The sequence below is a fragment of the Budorcas taxicolor genome, chromosome 10 (genome assembly GCF_023091745.1).
Source record: "Budorcas taxicolor isolate Tak-1 chromosome 10, Takin1.1, whole genome shotgun sequence".
NCBI classification, from domain to species: Eukaryota; Metazoa; Chordata; class Mammalia; order Artiodactyla; family Bovidae; genus Budorcas; species Budorcas taxicolor.
Window position 1 is genome coordinate 71658387 of NC_068919.1, and position 19022 is coordinate 71677408.

At 42.7% G+C, this 19022-nt stretch overlaps 1 protein-coding gene across 1 annotated transcript in view; it reads left to right on the plus strand.

Moving 5' to 3' along the window:
• The first annotated feature begins 3297 nt into the window (after positions 1 to 3297).
• The window catches only part of PRKCH (protein kinase C eta), a 237110-nt gene continuing 221385 nt past the window's right edge, over positions 3298 to 19022 (plus strand). The window contains exon 1 of the mRNA XM_052646249.1: positions 3298 to 3660. Within this exon, the coding sequence (XP_052502209.1) occupies positions 3298 to 3660 (363 nt within the window). The remainder of the gene's footprint in view (positions 3661 to 19022) is intronic.

Consider the following 19022-nt stretch of genomic DNA (forward strand, 5'->3'; position numbering starts at 1 on the left):
ATCTACACTCACTCTCTTCACTCTTATTTTTCACCTCAACCTACTCTAAACAGGCTTCCACATTTACCCTTCTACTGAATCAGCTCAAAGATTACTCAGGAACTGTCCAACTCCACAGGCTTTCTTTAGTCTTGTTTACTTAATGCTTTAGCATCCTCTGACCTAGCTGACCTTTCCTTCCTGCCTGAGAACTTTTGAGTCGGTTTCCACAATAACTGGAAAACACATCCTCTTGAGTTTTCTCTCACTTCTGCCTGCTGCTTCTCAACCCCACTGTCTGCCTCTCCTTTACCTGTAGATGTTGGGGTTTCTGGAAGTCTGCAGCCTAAGCCCCTTCTTTCTCTCAAAGTACATTCTCTTCCTATCTTTTCCTGTAATGGAGCTCTCATCCACTATTTTAGCTTTGATTGTGATCTCCATACTAATGGCTTCTCCACTTATGCCTTTACTCCTGACTCTACCTCTGACCTTCCCAACCACATAGCTGCTTGCCCACTTTGGATTTCCACGTAAATGTATCAAAGGGATATCAAACCTGACCTGTTTTGAACTGAACTCTTCACCCTCCTCTACAAATCTGCTCCTCCCCTAGTGTTTCCTAATCACTCATGGCTCTGTCATCCACACAATTGCTCAAGTCCATTTCCAGCATGCTTCTTTTAGCACTTTCCTCTTCCTCATTCCCTTCTTTCCATCCATCACTGAGACCTGCCACTCTGTCTCAGTTCCACCTCCTTAGCTTCATTACCGTCACATCACCCACCTCTGTCACCATCCTTTCCCTTCTAGACTTCAGCCACAGCCTCCCCACTGGTGTCCCCACGCCTGTGCTGGCTCCTTCTAGTCCATTTTTTGCACAACTCCAGAGAGAGATTTTAAAACCTCAATCTCATCCTGCCCTGGCTCTGCTTAATAGTCTTCCAGAGGCTTCCAGCTGTTCATAGTTAAGGTCCAAAGACCTACCAATCTGGTTAGTCTTGGCCCTCAACCCACCTTTACAGGCTCTGTTCAGCCACTTGCCCCTCCAGCCACATGGAATCCTCCTGGTTCCCCAAACAGGACAAACTGTTTTCTCAGGAACTCTGAATAAATAGATCCTTCTGCAGTGATTTTTTTTAGGTAACCCTTCTCTGATTAGCCTCCCCTCAACCCTCCGGTTACATTACCCCAAGATACCTTGGTCTGTTCCCCAACTTCACCCTCTATTTACTGTTTTTCCTCTCTTGTGGGACTGTTAAGCCCCAGGAGGGCAGGCACCATGGCTGGCCTGCTCACTGCTCTGTCACCACTGCCCACCTACGCCTGGCACTGACTGATAGGGCAAAAATGGAGTATTTGGTGGCCTCACCACCTAACCCCAGGGCACCTGTGTAGCTGCCCAGCATTTGGGACTGTCTTCTCTTAGTGCTGAGATCCAATAGCAGCAAATCCATCAGTGGTTCTTAAAGCTAGAGTCCTACTCTTTGGAGGAGAGGATGACAAAGTTGACCCAAATGATCCCCTTGACTTTTCCCACTGGGGCCATACAGGAGCTCCCTCGGTGTTGGAGAGCTTGCTTTACAGCTCTGTCTAAAGCTAAGGTGTCGTCTGGGCGATGTGCTACATCCCTGCCCCGTTCTTCTAAGGAAATGCTGTTTTTAAGACCCGCCTTTCCCCACCGACCATTGTTCTTTTCTGTTTTCATTCCACAGTGTGCCTAAGTGAACTGCTGAGAACCGAGTTGAGAGCCCCAAATAGGGCAGTGGGAAGAAGGGAATAGAAAGGCTGACCTGCTCCCAGGAGACTCAGAGTCGCCAAAGAGAATGTAATTAGGGATCTTAACAATGGCCTAAGCTTTATGGGAGACAAATTGGTTGAGGTGGCCCTCAGGGAGTGAGGAGATCCCAGGGGACAAAAACTGCAGGAGCCCCGAGTGGAGAAGCAGCTGGAGGCGGCCCCCTCTGACTCACAAACAGAGCAACAGCCTAGACTGTTCCTAGAAGAGGCGATTTCTTCGGCGCACGTGTACTGGGGACTGTGTCTGTGTGTGCGTGTGTGTTTGTGTGAGTGAACATCTTCTGCCCTTGTCCTGTAGGGCTGGGCGGACCAGGAACCGCCCCGCAGAGGAAGAGATTTAGTAGTCTCGGCCACGTCTGCCTTCAGAACCGACCTTTCCTGCTCTTTGTGCAACAAGACACACCTCTCCGAGGAAGGAGGCGGACATCATTACTACTGCCCTATTAAAACACACACACACACACACACACACTCACACACACAGCAACCGTGTAATTACTCTCCGCAGGAAAGGCGCACAACAGGATGGGCCCGAGCTGAACTCGGGATGAGCCATCCTTGTAAAGATTAGGAAAAGGAACCTCCCTGCCATGCACCCGTCTCCGGCCAGAGCCTCTCCCACATGGTCAGGCTGGGTGGCCAGACCACCTCCTAGGGTGAGAGGGTGGGCGCGGGCGTCCCCCAGCCGCGCGAGTTCCCTGTCCTCCTACCCGCCTTCCAGCTCTCGCTGGTTCTGTCTCCCACGCCTCAGGTGTTTACTGGGGCTGGGCCACAAGCCCTTCCCATTTTGGCCTGCACCTGGGGTAACCTCCAGCCCCGAGCGCCCCGCCAGACTGCTGCAGCGAGTGCGCCCGGAGCGGTGCGAATCGACCCGCGCGGGGCTCCCCGGGCTGCGTGCGCCCCGCCACTGCCCGAACGCAGGGCTGGGCTCCGGCTGCGCGCCACGCCCCCGGGCTTCGCACAGCGCGCGAGCCCCTTGGAGGGTGTCTGTGAACGTGGAGCCGAGCGGCTCGAGGCTCCTGCCCGGGATGCGGCCGCAGCTGCTTCCTGGTTTGAAGCTCGCCGAGTGGGGGAGAGCGTGAGCCCGCGGAGGCGGGGGCAGGAGCCCGAGCCGGAGCGGGCGGAGGCGGGGGCAGGAGACGCTGGAGGCTCGAGCTAACCGGACGGGTCGCTCCGGCTCTCCCGGGAGAGGCGCTTCCTGGCCCTGAAGAAGGGGCGAGTCCCGTGCGAGCCCCCGGGAGGCGCCGCGCGCTCGAGAGGGACGGTCGGGCGACCCCGGCCCGCGGAGGGCTCGGCGCCCGGCTCCCCTCCTTTCCACCTCGCGAGGGAGGGAGGGAGGGAAGGAGGGGAGGGAAGGTCCGGCGGAGGAGGCAGAATGGCCTGTCGAGGGGAGCTTGGGTGCTGCTTTTCCCGGGAGCTGCCTCCACTCCAGCGGCCGCCGCGCGGGCTGGCCTGAGCGAGGGCTCCCCGCTCTCCGGCTGCGAGACCGCGCGGTCCCTGGGGCGGGACAGCGGCGTCGGCATGTCGTCCGGCACCATGAAGTTCAATGGCTACTTGAGGGTCCGGATTGGCGAGGCCGTGGGGCTGCAGCCCACCCGCTGGTCCCTGCGCCACTCGCTCTTCAAGAAGGGCTATCAGCTGCTGGACCCCTACCTGACGGTGAGCGTGGACCAGGTCCGCGTGGGCCAAACTAGCACCAAGCAGAAGACCAACAAGCCCACGTACAATGAGGAGTTCTGCGCCAACGTCACCGACGGTGGCCACCTGGAGCTGGCCGTCTTCCACGAGACGCCCCTGGGCTACGACCACTTTGTGGCCAACTGCACCCTGCAATTCCAGGAGCTGCTGCGCACGGCCGGCACCTCGGACACCTTCGAGGGCTGGGTGAGTACCTGGAGCCCTCACTTTGGTGTCCACTCCACACCTTTCCCGTCTTTCATTTTACAGAACTTGCCTGGGACCCGCTTTCCCATCTTCCCAGGCTCGGCGGCTCAGGGAATTCCCTCCACTTTTGGTCCACGTCCAGGTGGCCCGTGGCACTGGTGATGCGACCGCGGTGGGTGTGCGAGGGCATAGTTGTGCCTCTAAGAAGCCATCCTGGATACGGTTCCTCTTGGGGATGGCAGCTTGGGCTAACGGAAAGTCGGGGGAAGGGGCGATCACCCCCTTCTCCCAGACTTTGAGTAAGGCGCCCCAGCTCTCTGCACGCGGGTGATACAGGAAAGGCAAGGAAGGTGTGTTAGTAAAGTGACTTGCTTTGGATAAAGCTCTTTAAGCGTTTCTTAAGCGAAAGGCATGCATTCTCGCAGGTATTATTCATAATGTTTATGGATACGTGTTGGTTCAGCCGCTCAGACGTGCACACGTGTTTCAGCATGCACATCCATTACATCCCAGAGGTAAATAACCTACACTAGTAGGGATCAGAGTGCCTGGGTCTGCAGTTGGCAAAGTTTTGTTAAGCAGTTTTTCAAGGAGATGAGATTTACGTGTGTTTGCAGGCAACTTCAGTTTCAGCCCAAGAGGTCTGATTCCTGCAGTTAGTGTTTCTGCTGTTACTGGTCTTGAGAGTTTCCAGGGCACCTCAGCAGTTTGTGAACCACCCCTGGTTTCTCACCTCACCTGCTTGAATTTCTGTGTATTGACAAGTAGTTGCCCGCAACTTCCTACTTGCCTGTGCTTTTCACATAGTTCCCATGAGGCAAAATGTCTGCTGCAAATAAATTAAAATGTCTAGAGACTCTACACAGTGCTAAAATGCATTTGCTTCCTAATCTTCATACTGCCTTTGTGATGCAGGTGTTATCCTTCCCACATGTACGTGATGAAATGATAATTAGAATGAAGTGGTCTGGTCTGGCCGAATAAGTCCTTTGAAGACTCTTAGGAGTTTAATGATTTAAATTCTGGAGGATGTCAGTTTTGAGGCCAGAATGTGAATCAGTTTTGAAAACCCTGTTTGAAATTAACAAGTGGGGGAATCAGATGGATAGTAAGAAAGACTCATTTAGATATTTATTTTATACTTTGAGGAATTGATACTTTTATCATATATTTTGTAAAATTATAGCTAGCTTGTGGAGTAGTCTCTTAAATAGGAGAAAAAACCATAACAACTGTTTAAGTGTAACATCAAATTATATCGAGTTAATTTCTCTTCAGCTGAATTTACTTTGTGTAATTTAGAAGTGGACTGGAGAGGAATGGCCAAGAGAGAGACTGACATTTTATTTTGTGAATTTCTGAATAGGAAGTAGAGATCAGTCTAGGAATCTGAATGGAATTATTAAATTAGTATCCAGTTAGGAGTTAGATTGGGCAAAGCTCTAAAGAACCGGGTTCTGAAATATAATGGTGCAGGCTGACCGATGGCCATTAGAAGCATGTTTTCCAAGAGAGATCCTAGACTGGTTTTCTTTACCCGTAACCCGCACATTTGAATCACCTGAGGGACTTTTAAAAACCCCTACTTTTAAAGACTCTAGACGAGACTCTCTGGCTGTGGACACCAGCATCAGTATTTTTCGGTTCTCCAGGTGATTCCAATGTGCAGTCAAGTTTGAGAACCTGTAGTCTAAATGAATACCACAAGGTAAGGGCTGGAAGAAGCAGAAGTATAGGAAGATTCAGGTTACTTGAAAAAGTGTGGTGCCTATTTAGATCTGCCTATTTTCCCACTGGCTGTAGATTTAAATGTAAATTAAATTTACATATCTTATTTGTCTGAATTAATTATATTTAGGTGTTTAATGTAACCCAGTAGTGGCGTTCTGAAAAATACGAGGGTTTGGTAGGGTATATCAGCATTTAAATGACCTTGACATTGGTGATTTGTCAGACACTCATTCAGTGAGGAGGCAGAGTTTTTAAAATTCTTGGTATTTTGAAATTGTGATGATAGGGTAGATAAAATAGGCAGTGAGTTTCCTTTTTAAAAAATTTTTTGTTAAAATAATTTTGTTAAAATATTTGGAAATATATGGAATCCTTGTTTTTTAAATGATCCTCTATAGGTCTAAAGTGGTTTTGAAATTTAGAATTACAGAATTACTTATTTGTCCTTAGCATATTAAATTGAAATGCATAGTTTATTCAGAAAGCTATAAATGGAATAATTTACTCCACGATAAATTTATTTTTTGCAACTGAAATTACAGATTGCTAAACAATGAAAATAAACTAGCAGTTTAATTGTCCCTAGATCAGGAGAAGAGACAAAAACAAGATACCTTTATTATTAGAATAAAACAAAGTTGTTATGCTTTTTTGCTTAACATAATTTCTAAGTATTAAGAAGATCGTCTTTGACATTGATTTTGTACCAGTTTCATTGATATTACCTTCTAAGCTTGATGAGAGAAAGAGATCTATTTTGTACAGTTATATTCCTAGTACCGAGGAGGACGCAGCAACCCATTCCAGTATTCTTGCCTGGAGAATCCCACTGGATAGGGGAGCCTCATGGGCTACAGTCCCTAGGGTCGCACATGACTGAAGTGACTTAGCACACACGCACACATTCCTAGTACCAGGCACAGTGCCTGCTGTGGATTAGGCAATCAACCATTTCTTTCCTAACTACATTTATTTCATTTAATTTGCATTATATCCAAGGAGGTAGTGAGATATAATATGACAGCTAAAGAAGTTCTTAAATGGAAATTCAGTGTTAAACTCTTCAATTAGAAAAGATTTCAAAGACCTGAGTTTCTGCCTAAAATTAGGAAAGTAAGAACCAGTCAAATCCTAGGTAAGCAGAAAGAAGGAAATGTAAAGATAGCAGAAATCAGTGAAGTAGAAAGCAGAAACAGTAGAGAAAAACCAATGAAACAAAAACATTGGTTCTCTGGAAAAACACACACACACACAATAAAATGGATAAATCTCAAGCCAGAATGATCAAGAAAAAAGATGACACAAGTTACCAATGTTAGAAATGAGAAAACATCACTATAGATCCTATGGACATTAAAAAAAAATAAGAGAATATTATGAATAACTTTATGCCAGTAAATTCTGCAATTTAGATGAGATGAATAAATTCCTTGAAAGATACAGATGACCAAAATTCATTCAAACAACTAGCTTTATGTCCATTAAGGCAATTGAATTTGTAGTTAGAAAACCTTCCACAGTACAAACTTGAGGTCCCAGGTGGCTTAACTGGTGAGTTCTATCATACATTTAAGGAAGAAACATTGACGATTACACAGACTGTTCCAGAAAACAGAAGAAAAGGAAACACATCCTGGCACGTTTCATGAGGCCAACATTACCTTTATACTAAAACTTGATGGATGCTTTGCAAATAAATAATAGAACTAAAGACCAATGCCCCTTCTGAGTGTAGATATTAAAAAATCTTAAATTTTAGGAAATCACACCCAGCAATATAACAAATGATCAAATGGGGTTATAACCAGGACTGCAAGGTTCATGGTTGATTAAACATTTAAAATCAATCAGTGCAACTCTTCAAATTAACAGAATAGTTTAATAACAGAAAAAAAAATTCATATGATCAGGTCAATAGATAAAGAATTTGACAAAATTCAATATCCATTCATGATAAAAACTTTCAACAAATTAGTAATAGAAGGGTACTTTTCAACCAGATGAAGGACAGCTGTGAAAAACCTACAGATAACATGTTGATGGTGAAAAACTGAATGATATTCCGCTAAGATCAAGAGTGGCAAGGATAGCTACCCTTACCACTTCTGTTCAACAGTGTAGTGAGTGCAGAGAGTGCAACAGGCGATTAATAAAGTACATGCAAAGGAAGAAGTTAAAGTGTCTATAGAAAAATCTAAGACACCTACAAAAGGGTTACTAGAACCAACAGGCTAGGTTTAGCTACGTTGCAGGATCCAAACCAATCCACAAGTTACTTGTTTCTTCAAACTCTCAGTGGACAACTAAAAACTGAAATTGAAAAATACCATTTAAAAGAGCATCAAAATATGAAATTGGATAAATCTAATAAAACATGCGAGACTTGGCCACTGAAAATGAGAAACCATTGCTGAAATAAGTTAAAGATCTAAATAAATGGAGAGAAATACTGTGTTCATAAGTGGGAAGATTCAATATTCTTAAGACCTAAAATTTTCCAAAATTGTTCAATATATATAATGCATTTCTAGTCAAAATATCATCAGGCTTTGTTGTAAAAATTAACAAACTGATTCTAAAATTTATATGAACATGTGAAGGACCCAGACTTAAATTTGGAAAAAGGATGAGTTGGAGGACTTAAAGTATCTGATTTCAAGACTTACAACACTACTGTAATCAAGGTAATGTGGTGTTAAAGAGAGAGAGAGATCAGTGGAATAGAAGAGAGTCTAGAAATAGATTCAGACATATATGATCAGTTGACTTTCTTTTGACAAAGATGTCAAGGCAGTTCCATTGTGGAAATGATAATTTTCTCAACAAGTGCTACTTGAATAATTGAATAGCTATATGCAGAAACTTGTGCATTGACTTTAATCTTACATTATACACAAAAGTTAACTGAAAATGGATCATAGACCTAAAAGTAGGATTTTAGCTGTAAAATTTTTATAAGAAAACACAGACGAAAATCTTAGTGACCTTGATCACCACAAGTATTTTTCAGATAGGACCCAAAAAGTAAGTACTATAAAGAAATCAAATCAGACTATTTAAATTAACTGTTACTTTTCAGAAGATTCTTAAGAAAAAGACACAATCCACTAGGAGAAATTATTTGTAACATGTACATCAGACAGGGGACTTTTAACAGGAATATATAAAATGACAATGAGAAAAATACTCAGTTTAAAAATGGGACGCAATGAGAAATGTGTTCAAATTAAAAATGGGACCAAGATTTGAATAGGCACCCTTCATGGAAAATAGCACAGTAAAAGATTAGTTAAGGAAAAGTAAATTAAGACCAAAACCCATGGGAAAGTCTAAAATTAAAGAGACTGATCATACCATGTGAGTGAGCAAGTAGAGTAACTGGAGCTGTCATATACTACTGTGAGGGATATAAAACGATAATCATGTTGGAAAACACTTTTGATACTTTCTTAGTGTTAGGAATGTACTTACTATGGGACCTAGCTACTCTTAAATGAAACCATTTATACATAAATATTTTTAGCTGCTTTATTTGTTATATAGCCCCCAAACTAGAAAATGTCAGTCAACAGGTGAATATTTAAGCAAATTATATATCTATACAATGGAATACTACCCAATAATAAAAAGTAATGAACTATTGATACGTGCAACAAAATGGATGAATCTCAAAATACGTACTTTATGTACTGAAAGAAGCCAGACAAAGAGAATACATACTGGATGTTTTCATTTATGCAAAATTATAGAAAAATGTAATTTGCAGTGATAGGAAGCAGAGCTGTGGTTGCCTGGGACCAGGGCAATGAAAGTGATGGAGGGATGGATTACAAAGAAGGCATAAGGAAACTTTTGAGGGAAAAGAACATATTCATTATTTTGATTGTGGTGATGGTTTCCCAGTTGTATACTTATGTCTAAGCACTTCAGATAGTTCGCTGTTAAGTATGTGGACAAGTATACCCAATAACGCTGTAGGAAAAAAACAATGAGGATTTATTATCCTTATTTTTCCAAATAAGATGTTAAATAAGTAAAATGCCTGAATTAGATTTGAGCCAAGGCTGACTGTTGAAAACTACATTGTCTCTTTAGTGAAACAAAAAAAAAAAATCAGAGTAGGAGCATTAAAAAAACAAACAAACAAAGTCATTCAATATAGTTTCTGACTTTTAGGACAGTCTCATTTTCTAAATTATCACTGTCAGCTTTTTTTCTATTCCTTCTTGAACTGGTTTATTTTGTAGAATTTCTTGGACTTGTGATACCCAAAAATTTGTCCAAATTAAAACCTTATTTCCTTCTTGTTTGCTCATTCTTCGCTCACTTTCCACACGGGGACCAGCGCCTAATATACTTACTGCAGAGCATGGGGACACGGGAGGAGGCAAGAGGAGCTGGAGGCTGCGTCATGGAAAGACCTTGGCATCCCCTCAGGAAGGAAGGACCTGCTTGGCAGGATCCCAAGCTGTTTTCCTGGTTCAGCCCTCCTGAAGACATTCTGTTCCCTCCAGCACTGGGAGGGCTGAGTTCTCTCAACTTCTCACTCAGGGTACCTGCCTGGTAGTCTTGTCAGAGGAAGCAGCCAGGTTACCACTGGGCAATCACTGATTATCTTTGGCCTTTATGTGTGGATCCAGGTACATGGATTTAGAGCATCGGATTGAATCTTACAGATTCATTCTCTGTTGTATTTTGTAGTTTTTTATTCTCATGGTTGTTTTTCTTTGGAGTCGATTGGGCTGGAGTGTTTAGGAGGAAAACATTTTAGCGTGTATCGGGAGGTTTATCCCAGTATATGTGAATTGTATTATTTATATTGTGTCTTCAGTTTCATGATAAGAATTTTGCTGCAGTGGGGCTGGCTGTTTCTCATCATGGTTAAGTTGTGGTTCAAATGTTTCAGGCATTTTCCAGACCTCATTATCTATTACCCTTCAATGCACTCAACACTCTCAGATCATTGTTAATCTGTTTTATTATACCCTTCTCTTTGGGGCTATTATCACCTTGAGATCAGGGACCCCCGTCTCTCTTATTCACTGTTCTAAGTCCAGCATCTTGGGCAGTGTCAGGTGTATAGTAGGTACTAAATATTTGTCAGAATGTGTTTTTGGAGCAAGTAGAATGTAAGCACTTTGGAAAGATTTTTACTTAAACATTCATCTTTTTAAAAAGAAAGAAATGGAAGTAATTGAGGAGTGACCAATTATTCTAATGATCAGTGTTCCATGTAAAAAATTAATTAATTACACATCAACTTGTGCTTTAAAGACTGGATAAGATTTTTATCCTTTGTATATGGTAATAAATTGAAAATTGCATTTGGAAAATTACTGGCTTTTGCTCATTTTAAAAGACTGATTACCAAACCTGTTAATATGATGTGACTTTGTTCATTGATAGTTTGTGAGCCCGACATGTTAAATTTGGTTGTACTTCAACAGTGGAAAGCTAATGAGGTTGGTGGGCAGAGTGAATCATTGTATCTTATGTAATTCTTAGTATAGTTTTGGTATCTAGCAAGAGTTTAGAATGATGACTGTTTGTGATAGTAAAAGTGCAATAATTTTTTACAAGGTAGGTAGCATTTACATAGAATCAGAGAGATGCCTTGGATTCTTTGTAGTCTTTCTTCTATTTTGCAAAACAGTTGGCTAGGTCTGGTACTCCATTTATGTTGGCTGCTGGCCCCATTTTGTTAGAATATAATGAAAATGAGGCCTAAAACTCAGTGCCTGATCACTTTCTTTCCACTTTCATCACTGCTGTATTCAAAATTATCTTTCTCAATTGCCAAGCTGATAATCATTCCTTTACTTAAAACCTTTCGGTGGTTCCCCACTGCCCTTAGATAAAGCACAACTATTTAAAATGGTATAGAATATTCTTCACGAGCTGGGCTCCGATATCCTCTTCAGCCTTATGGCTCACCTCTCCCCAGCCCACACTTTCATGCTCCAGCCACAGTGATCAGCTTTCCGTTCCTCAAGAGCCATCATGCTGATTCCTGCTTGTGCTTCATGTCTCGCTGTAGATAGCACTCGACCCAGGAAACTTTCCCTGACGTGCCAGGTCTCGGGTTGGCTCTCCTCCTCCTTAGTGTTCCCTCAGCATCCTAAGATCTCTACTGTCCCCTTCCCCTCACTCCTGAAGGGACAGATGTATGAACTGATTGGGCTCCTGTGGAAGTACATGATATTGGTCAGAGGAGTTCAGGGTTTAAAAGTGTGGGCTGTTGACTGAGGTTCATCCCCTCTGCCCCTGGGGTAGCTACTGACAAACTATTACATGTTTCTCTATGAAATGCCAAGCCCTGAATGAGCCTTCCTCCACCATTGAGCATGTCCTGTGTACCCGGCATGGTGCTCTGCCCTGGAGAGGCCAGTGGGCAAGACAGACATGGCCCTTTTCTTCATAGACCTCATAATTCCATGAGGGAGAGAGATTGGAGAAGCGGTGACTGGGGAAAACAACTAGGAAATGACAGGACAGAAGTAAGGACTATGATGCTGGTGAGTGCCTACTTTGGGGAGACCAGAAACATTTTCCTGGAGGAAAAACAGCTAATTTTTAAGGCTTCAGCATAGATTGCATGGCCACAGGTCTACTTCAGTTAAAGGATTTGGAAAAACCATCCCTCAAAAGAAGAAAAGGGACTTCTAACTTGATAATGTTTTCCCAGAGAGACATCACAGATCTTTTTGAAAGGTAAATGTTCCTGATCCCTAGAAAGCTTTCCATCTTCTGAAAGTTTGCTGCTGCTGCTGCTGCTGCTGCTGCTAAGTCGCTTCAGTTGTGTCCGACTCTGTGCAACCCCATAGACGGCAGCCCACCAGGCTCCCCCGTCCCTGGGATTCTCCAGGAAAGAACACTGGAATGGGTTGCCATTTCCTTCTCCAATGCATGAAAGTGAAAAGTGAAAGTGAAGTCGCTCAGTCGTGTCCTAGTCTTAGTGACCCCATGAACTGCAACCTACCAGGCTCCTCCATCCATGGGATTTTCCAGGCAAGAGTACTGGAGTGGGTTGCCATAGCCTTCTCTGTCTGAAAGTTTGGAGGGAACTAAATTTCAGTGTCTGTGAACAGATAACCTGAAAGAACATTTAACTCCCCAAGAAAGAAACAGTAACACCTTTTTTTGAGCCATCAAACATCCCAAGTTTTGTGCAGATCAGAAAAGAATCATAGATGTTGAAGCAGAAAGGTCATCTTGTTTGGAACAGTAACAAAAAGCCTGACAGCTCTTAGGACCATGGACACCCTGCAGATGTATTCATTTGGCAGAGATGTTTTTAACATCGACTCTGAAGAAATGGCAACCCACTCCAGTATTCTTGCCTGGAAAATTCCATGGACAGAGGAGCCTGGTAGGCTACAGTCCATGGGGTCGCAAAGAGTTGGACATGACTGAGCGACCTCACTTCACTTCACTGATGACACTTCATTCTGTGGGATTTGCTGTAGACCTCACCACTCCCTAATACTCAGTCTCCTGTTAGCTGCTTGATCCTGGGAGGTTTTTGAATCTATGATAGCTCAAGTGTTTTGTTTTCAGAATGTGGGAACCAAAGCTCTAGCTAAAGCATTATTGTTTCCTTAGCTCATGTGATATATGACAGACACACACTTATATACTAACATCATACACACACTTATACACTAACATCTACATAGATATCAAGATATACTTATTCAAATCTATTTAGATATGTAGTCATTTATTAAATATATTAAATTACATATTTGCTTATTTAAATATTTATTTACCTATTAATATGCTTCCTAAAATTTTAGTGGAAGCTGGCTTATTAGTAAATATATGGGAAGTTAACTTTAACTGCAAATTAGTTTGGTATTAACTACCCAATTAAAAAAGAAACTCTTTGTATTTCATTGTACAACTTACAGCAATATTTAAGTACTGTGCTATGAGAGTCAGGAGAGCTGGGGTCAAGGTTTGGCTTTGCCATCTGTCAGCTGTGACCTCAGGCAAGCCTCTGTGTAATAGGCTCTCAGCTCCCTGGTTTCTAGCAGGAGGGGATTGCACTAGAGTCTCTCTAGGGACCCCTCCATCTCTAAAGCTGCTGCCTCCATATGTTAGGCAATTACATCATTTCTTTGCTTTTGGAGTAATTGGTTTGGTTTTAAGCAGTCAAAATGACTTATGTCTTATCAAAGTTAGTAATTCCTAAGAATTAAATTGGTCCAAATCTAAATTGCTCAGGCTTTGAGAGGATTTAACTCATGTCTAAATGACTTTTAGCATTGGTAGTGATGTTGGTGTTGTTTCCTTGGCTTAGAATCAACCTTAAGGAATTGCAGTGGGTTCTCATTTTAAGTCGTGCAGTTGTATCTCTTGATTTACACTAATGGGCTCCTCATTCTATGGGACTGGTAAGTTATGTCCCTGTTTTCTTGCATCAGAGAGAGACTGAGAATCCCACCCTTTGAGCTTTTGCTAGAAGCCATTCTCACTAGCATGGTAATTAATGCTTTGTTGTCATGAGGTGTCTGTAGCCACCAGTCTATATATCCACCCTGCTTGATGACAAGTCCTATAAATCACTTGTACGATAGACATTTTAATTAGATGGCAGAATGGGCTCAATGGTATTGGCTATTGTAGTGTTTATGTGCTATATTGGAGAATTTTATGAGTTGGGAAATTTTTGTTGAGAATCATGGCCCTATATAGAGAGATTTATCAAGATTATTAGTGTATTTCTGTAGCACTAGTACATTAGAGCAGTGATTGTCAAAGCAGCTAGAATATTTTAATAGAATGACTATACCAACAGTGCTTTAATTATGTGCCGTCTTCTGGAAAGTTCCTTTGATTTTTACATACGTTCAACCCTGACACAACTTTGACCTTACAGGGGGAGAAATGCTTAAAAGGTAACCAAAAGTGTTTAGTTTGCTCTATGGTTAAAAAAAAAAAAGAAATTTGCCAGAGGATAGAACCAGGGTCAACATGAGCCCCTCATAATTACCTTAATGAAATAAGTCATATGGGGCCAGTGTGAGCATGTTCTCAATGCAGTGCTTGCTCTCCAAGTGCTTAAACCAGAACCACAAAGCTGAATTTTTCTTTGCAAGTCAGATATATCTCTTGCACTTACTTGGCGCTATTTCTGCATCTTCCATTTGATGTACACTTACATTCGATGTGTCTCTGTCCTCTCCCTGGGCTTCAGTGTTCTTGTCTGTGGTGGCAGGGGCTGGGCAACCTGCGCTCTGTGGCCTCTTCCAGTATCCGCGTTATGTGGCTCTGATCGTTGTTCCATTAGACAACGCAATTTCTGCTCCCTTCTGAAACGTCTTCTGGAGATTGTTCTGCTGATACTGATTTGTTCTAGGCTCTGAAATTATTTTTGGAAGAGCGCACAAAAGCTGTATTAGCAGCAGTTCCTAAACAAAATGCATTTATTAATTTGTGAGCTGTTCATCTCTTAAGTGCTTTAGTATATATTACTCTTGATTTATCACAGTACGGAAGAGTTCAGAATGGTTTTTAATAGACGCAGTGCTTTGGAAACCATGTTTGAACCCTGGATCGTTTTAGTGATGATAAAAGCTATGGACCCTGTTTCTAGAAAAACACACATGTGTGCATATTGACAATGTGCTGGGAACAGTGTCATCAGTTTCGTGGTCCCCAGAAGCCTAACTGTGGATACCCGGCTTCAGGTGTTAAAAGGTATCAAAAATGAGGTTGTTATTAATTTCTAATTCCTAGGGTATGTACTTAAAATGTGTTCTCACTTCTGGTTCCCGGTGAAATATACTAGATTATGACCCATTTTAGGACCTATTTGGTTGTGTCATTTAGGTATTTTCAGAAGTCTCTACTGTTGAACGGTTTCTTTTAGGTTTGCAATAGATGGAAAGTTAAAAAAATAAAAAACTGGGACATTTTGAATGCCCTTGGATTGATGTCTTCTGTTAAGATAACCCTCTGTAAAAAGAGATAGGATTTATCAGTATACTTAAAATATTTACCCTCTGCTTGAACTGTACTGGGCCTTATGGTGAACCACTGTGCTAATTCAAGACAAAACGATGGGATCAGTGGTGCTTGCCTGCTCCTCTTGTCCTGTGATGCCAGGTCTCCAGTGGCCTGGGTCTGTCTTGAAAGTGAAAGTCACTCAGTTGTGTCTGACTGTTTGCAACCCCCTGGACAGTAGCCTGCCAGGCTCCCCTGTCCATGGAATTCTCCAGGCCAGGATACTGGAGTGGGTAGCCATTCGCTTCTCCAGGGGATCTTCCTGACTCAGGGATCAAACCCATGTCTCCCACACTGCAGGCAGATTCTTTACCATCTGAGCCACCAGCCCAACAAGATTATCTGTTCCTGAGTTATAACTCACCTTACCAACACCTTGGAAAATAGCCTGATGATCCTAGAAATTGAGCTGAATGGAGATTGCCCAGAGTGCAACCCCCTAGGCTAGTCAGAGGTAAAGCTTGAATCTCGCTCTCTGGACTTGATTCTTTCCTGACACCATCCTAATGTGTGGAGGAGGCAGCAGGAAAGCCGTTCAGTGATTCATTGATCGATATTGAGCACCTGCTGGGTACCCCGCTCTGTTCTAGGTGTTATAGATGGGGCAGAGAACACAACATTCAGAATCTCGGCTCTCACAGGGCTTTTACCCTCTCAATAAGCAGGCAAACAGGTAATTAAAAGAATAGTCCATGGTGGTTAGGTGCTAAGTAGAGAATTAAAACAGGGTGGTGTGATGGAGTGTGACAAGGTGACTGCTTTACTTAGAGTGTCAGAGGACTCATAGGGTGACATTTTGGCTGAGACCCAAGTGGCAAGAAGCATCCAGCCATGTGAAGATTATAGAAAGCATCTGGGCAAAGGAACAGCTCAGGAAAAGGCCCAAAGGTGGCAACAGGTTTGACATGTGGAGGAACAGAGAAGGTATGAGAAAGGGCATAGACTTGCTGTTAGCAGGTGCAGTGTATTATCCCAGCTCTGCCACAGTGAGCCTGTCCCTTCAGCTCTATTCTCTCTTCTTGAAAACGGTGTTCAAGTTAGCTACCACAGAAGGCTGGTATAAAGATTAGATTTAATACGTAAACCATGCTCAGCACAAAATAGGTCCTCAAGAAATGGTAGCTTTGGCCACGTTTAATCTCCCAAGGAAATTAATATTTTGACAAGGACCTTCTGAAAATAATCATATTGGCCAAGGAAAGGCATTCGGATGGTTTCACTTTAGACAATGAAGGCGGTGATGTAGGCGCTTCCTGAGGAATGGGGGAGGTTGTAGTTTTTGTGTGTGTGCGTGCATACTCACTCATGTCTGACTCTTTGCAGCCCCCTGGGCTGTACCCTGCAAGTCTCCTCTGTCCATGGAATTTTCCAGGCAAGAATACTAGAGTGGGTTGTGGTTTCCTACTCCAGGAGATCTTCTTGACCCAGGGATTGAGCTGGCGTCTCCTGCATTGGCAGGCGGAGTCTTGATTGCTGACCCACCTGGTAGTCTTGTGGGCACCCCTCAAATGACACTAAGGCATCTGCCTGCTTGCGACCTGTTTCAGTGCCATAGGTTCCAAAAAAAAAAAAAGAATAGAGGAAAGGAAACAAAGACATCAAAGTTTATTCCAGGTTCTTGAATTTTTTAAATGATATATTTATTTTCTATGGAGTCATAAGTATTAATGGAATGTTTTAATACTTAGATAATTGTAGTGCAGTGATATAATTGATAGGGTTCCAGGTGTCTTACTCTTTTAGAAAACTATAAATGTGTGGAGAATTAATAACCATAGTGCCAGAATTCATAAAGGAAATAAAACCTCAAAAATTATAAGTGGGTAGTTGATTCTTGCTGACTTCTGCAAAGCCCATTTACCTGATTGAGTATAATTTGGGGAATTAACTCTGGATAATTTTGTCTATTTTTGAATAATTTTGGATCATGTCTATTTTGGCATCTGCTAGATCTCTGGAATATTTCTGACCATCCCTTCAATATCTATCTGGTCTCTGTTGAATGTAAAAAGACACATTAGCATTAGCCTAAGCCATATAAATCAGAATGCAGAATCTACAATGACAGAGTCACAGCATACAAATGCAGGCTTTGAGGAATATTTATTGGACAACGGCCATAATTAGCAGTGCATCGCAGTGTGATGGTTGAGTGTCAGCCAGATTGGGTTCAACTATTCATTTTGCCTCTCATTAACGAGGTTGCTTGCCTGGAGAACCCCAGGGACGGGGGAGCCTGGTGGGCTGCTGTCTTTGGGGTCACACAGAGTCGGACACGACTGAAGCAATTTAGCAGCAGCAGCAGCAACGAGGTTGCTCAACCTCTCCTAGCCCCAGCTTTCTGCTTGCAACTTACTACCTATCTCATAGGGTTGTGTGACAATACAGTGAAGACTTAGGTAAACTAGTACAGTGCATGACATATACCATTGTAGAAAAGTCAAAGCCACAATTACCACCACTCTACCAGTACTTAAATATGAAGTCATGATCCCAGCCTTTTCTGAAATTAGCTTTCAAAGCAGTAAAATGTTTATTTACACAGCATTTTGGAGTTTTTAATTTTAAGGAATTTAGAGGTCAGAATTTTAGAAAGGGTTTTTGAGTCTAACCTTCTTGGCACGTTTGCTTTTTATTTAGGATTCTGGTGTGTAAATCAATAAATAGGATGGTTATTGGTGAAAGAGAAGATGGTTTCCTTATCCTAGGTTTGGGGTAAATTCTGCATATTTGTCCATTTTGAAAGATCTCGAAAGGAATCTGGGGAATCGAAGCTAGAATTACTATAGTTGCAATGTTGACTAAAGTTAGTTTATGGAAAACCTTGAGTTTGAGTCTGTTGGGTAGCGCATCTGATGCTGAACAGGGAGAAGGTTCTGAGTTAGGGGCAATAACCAGAAAGAAGTAAAGTTGCAATATTTTAGTTGCAAAAATCCAATGAAGCTGCCTTTCAAAAGCTGAAATGAGAATGTTTATTGCTGAGAAAAGATGGTAAATAGCCTCTTTGAATAGGCATTAAAAGATGTTTCCTTGACTTAAGTTTGAAGATATAACGCATTGGATGTGAATTATTCTTTCATGCTTTTAAGGAGGAAACAATTTTATAAAAGTGCATCATTTGACCTTGTGGATTTCTGGGTGAATCAAGGATGCCAACAAGAGTGATTTGGTTTACAGAAAATATGACCATTTTCCCCATATCAATTATCTACAGCTTTATCAGTTAAATCAACACTCGTTTGGGGTCCTAGGTGTTTCATGGGTGATTTTAAGTTAGATGTGTTCTGATACAAAAATGTTTACTCTTTCAGACCAGAAGTTTCATCTGCTCCATAGTAAGGCCCAACAGCATTCATAGTGATGTTCAGTGCAGCCTTGGTTCTGGCTGCTCAGAAGTCTTGGTTGGCTCTTAAGCTTCCCGGAGAAGATGTTGTTTCTGAGTCTCCCTGCTGGGCCCCCTCGCCTTCTTGTCATGTACATCCTGTACCTGGGTTGTGGTTGTATTGATTTGCCGGGGCGCTGCTGTTGCAGATGTCTGGGGGCGAGTGAGAATGTGTTCGTGGGTGTTGGCCTGATGTTGGCCACTGACCTGCTTTCCGCCCAGTTGTACCGCTATCTGTGTG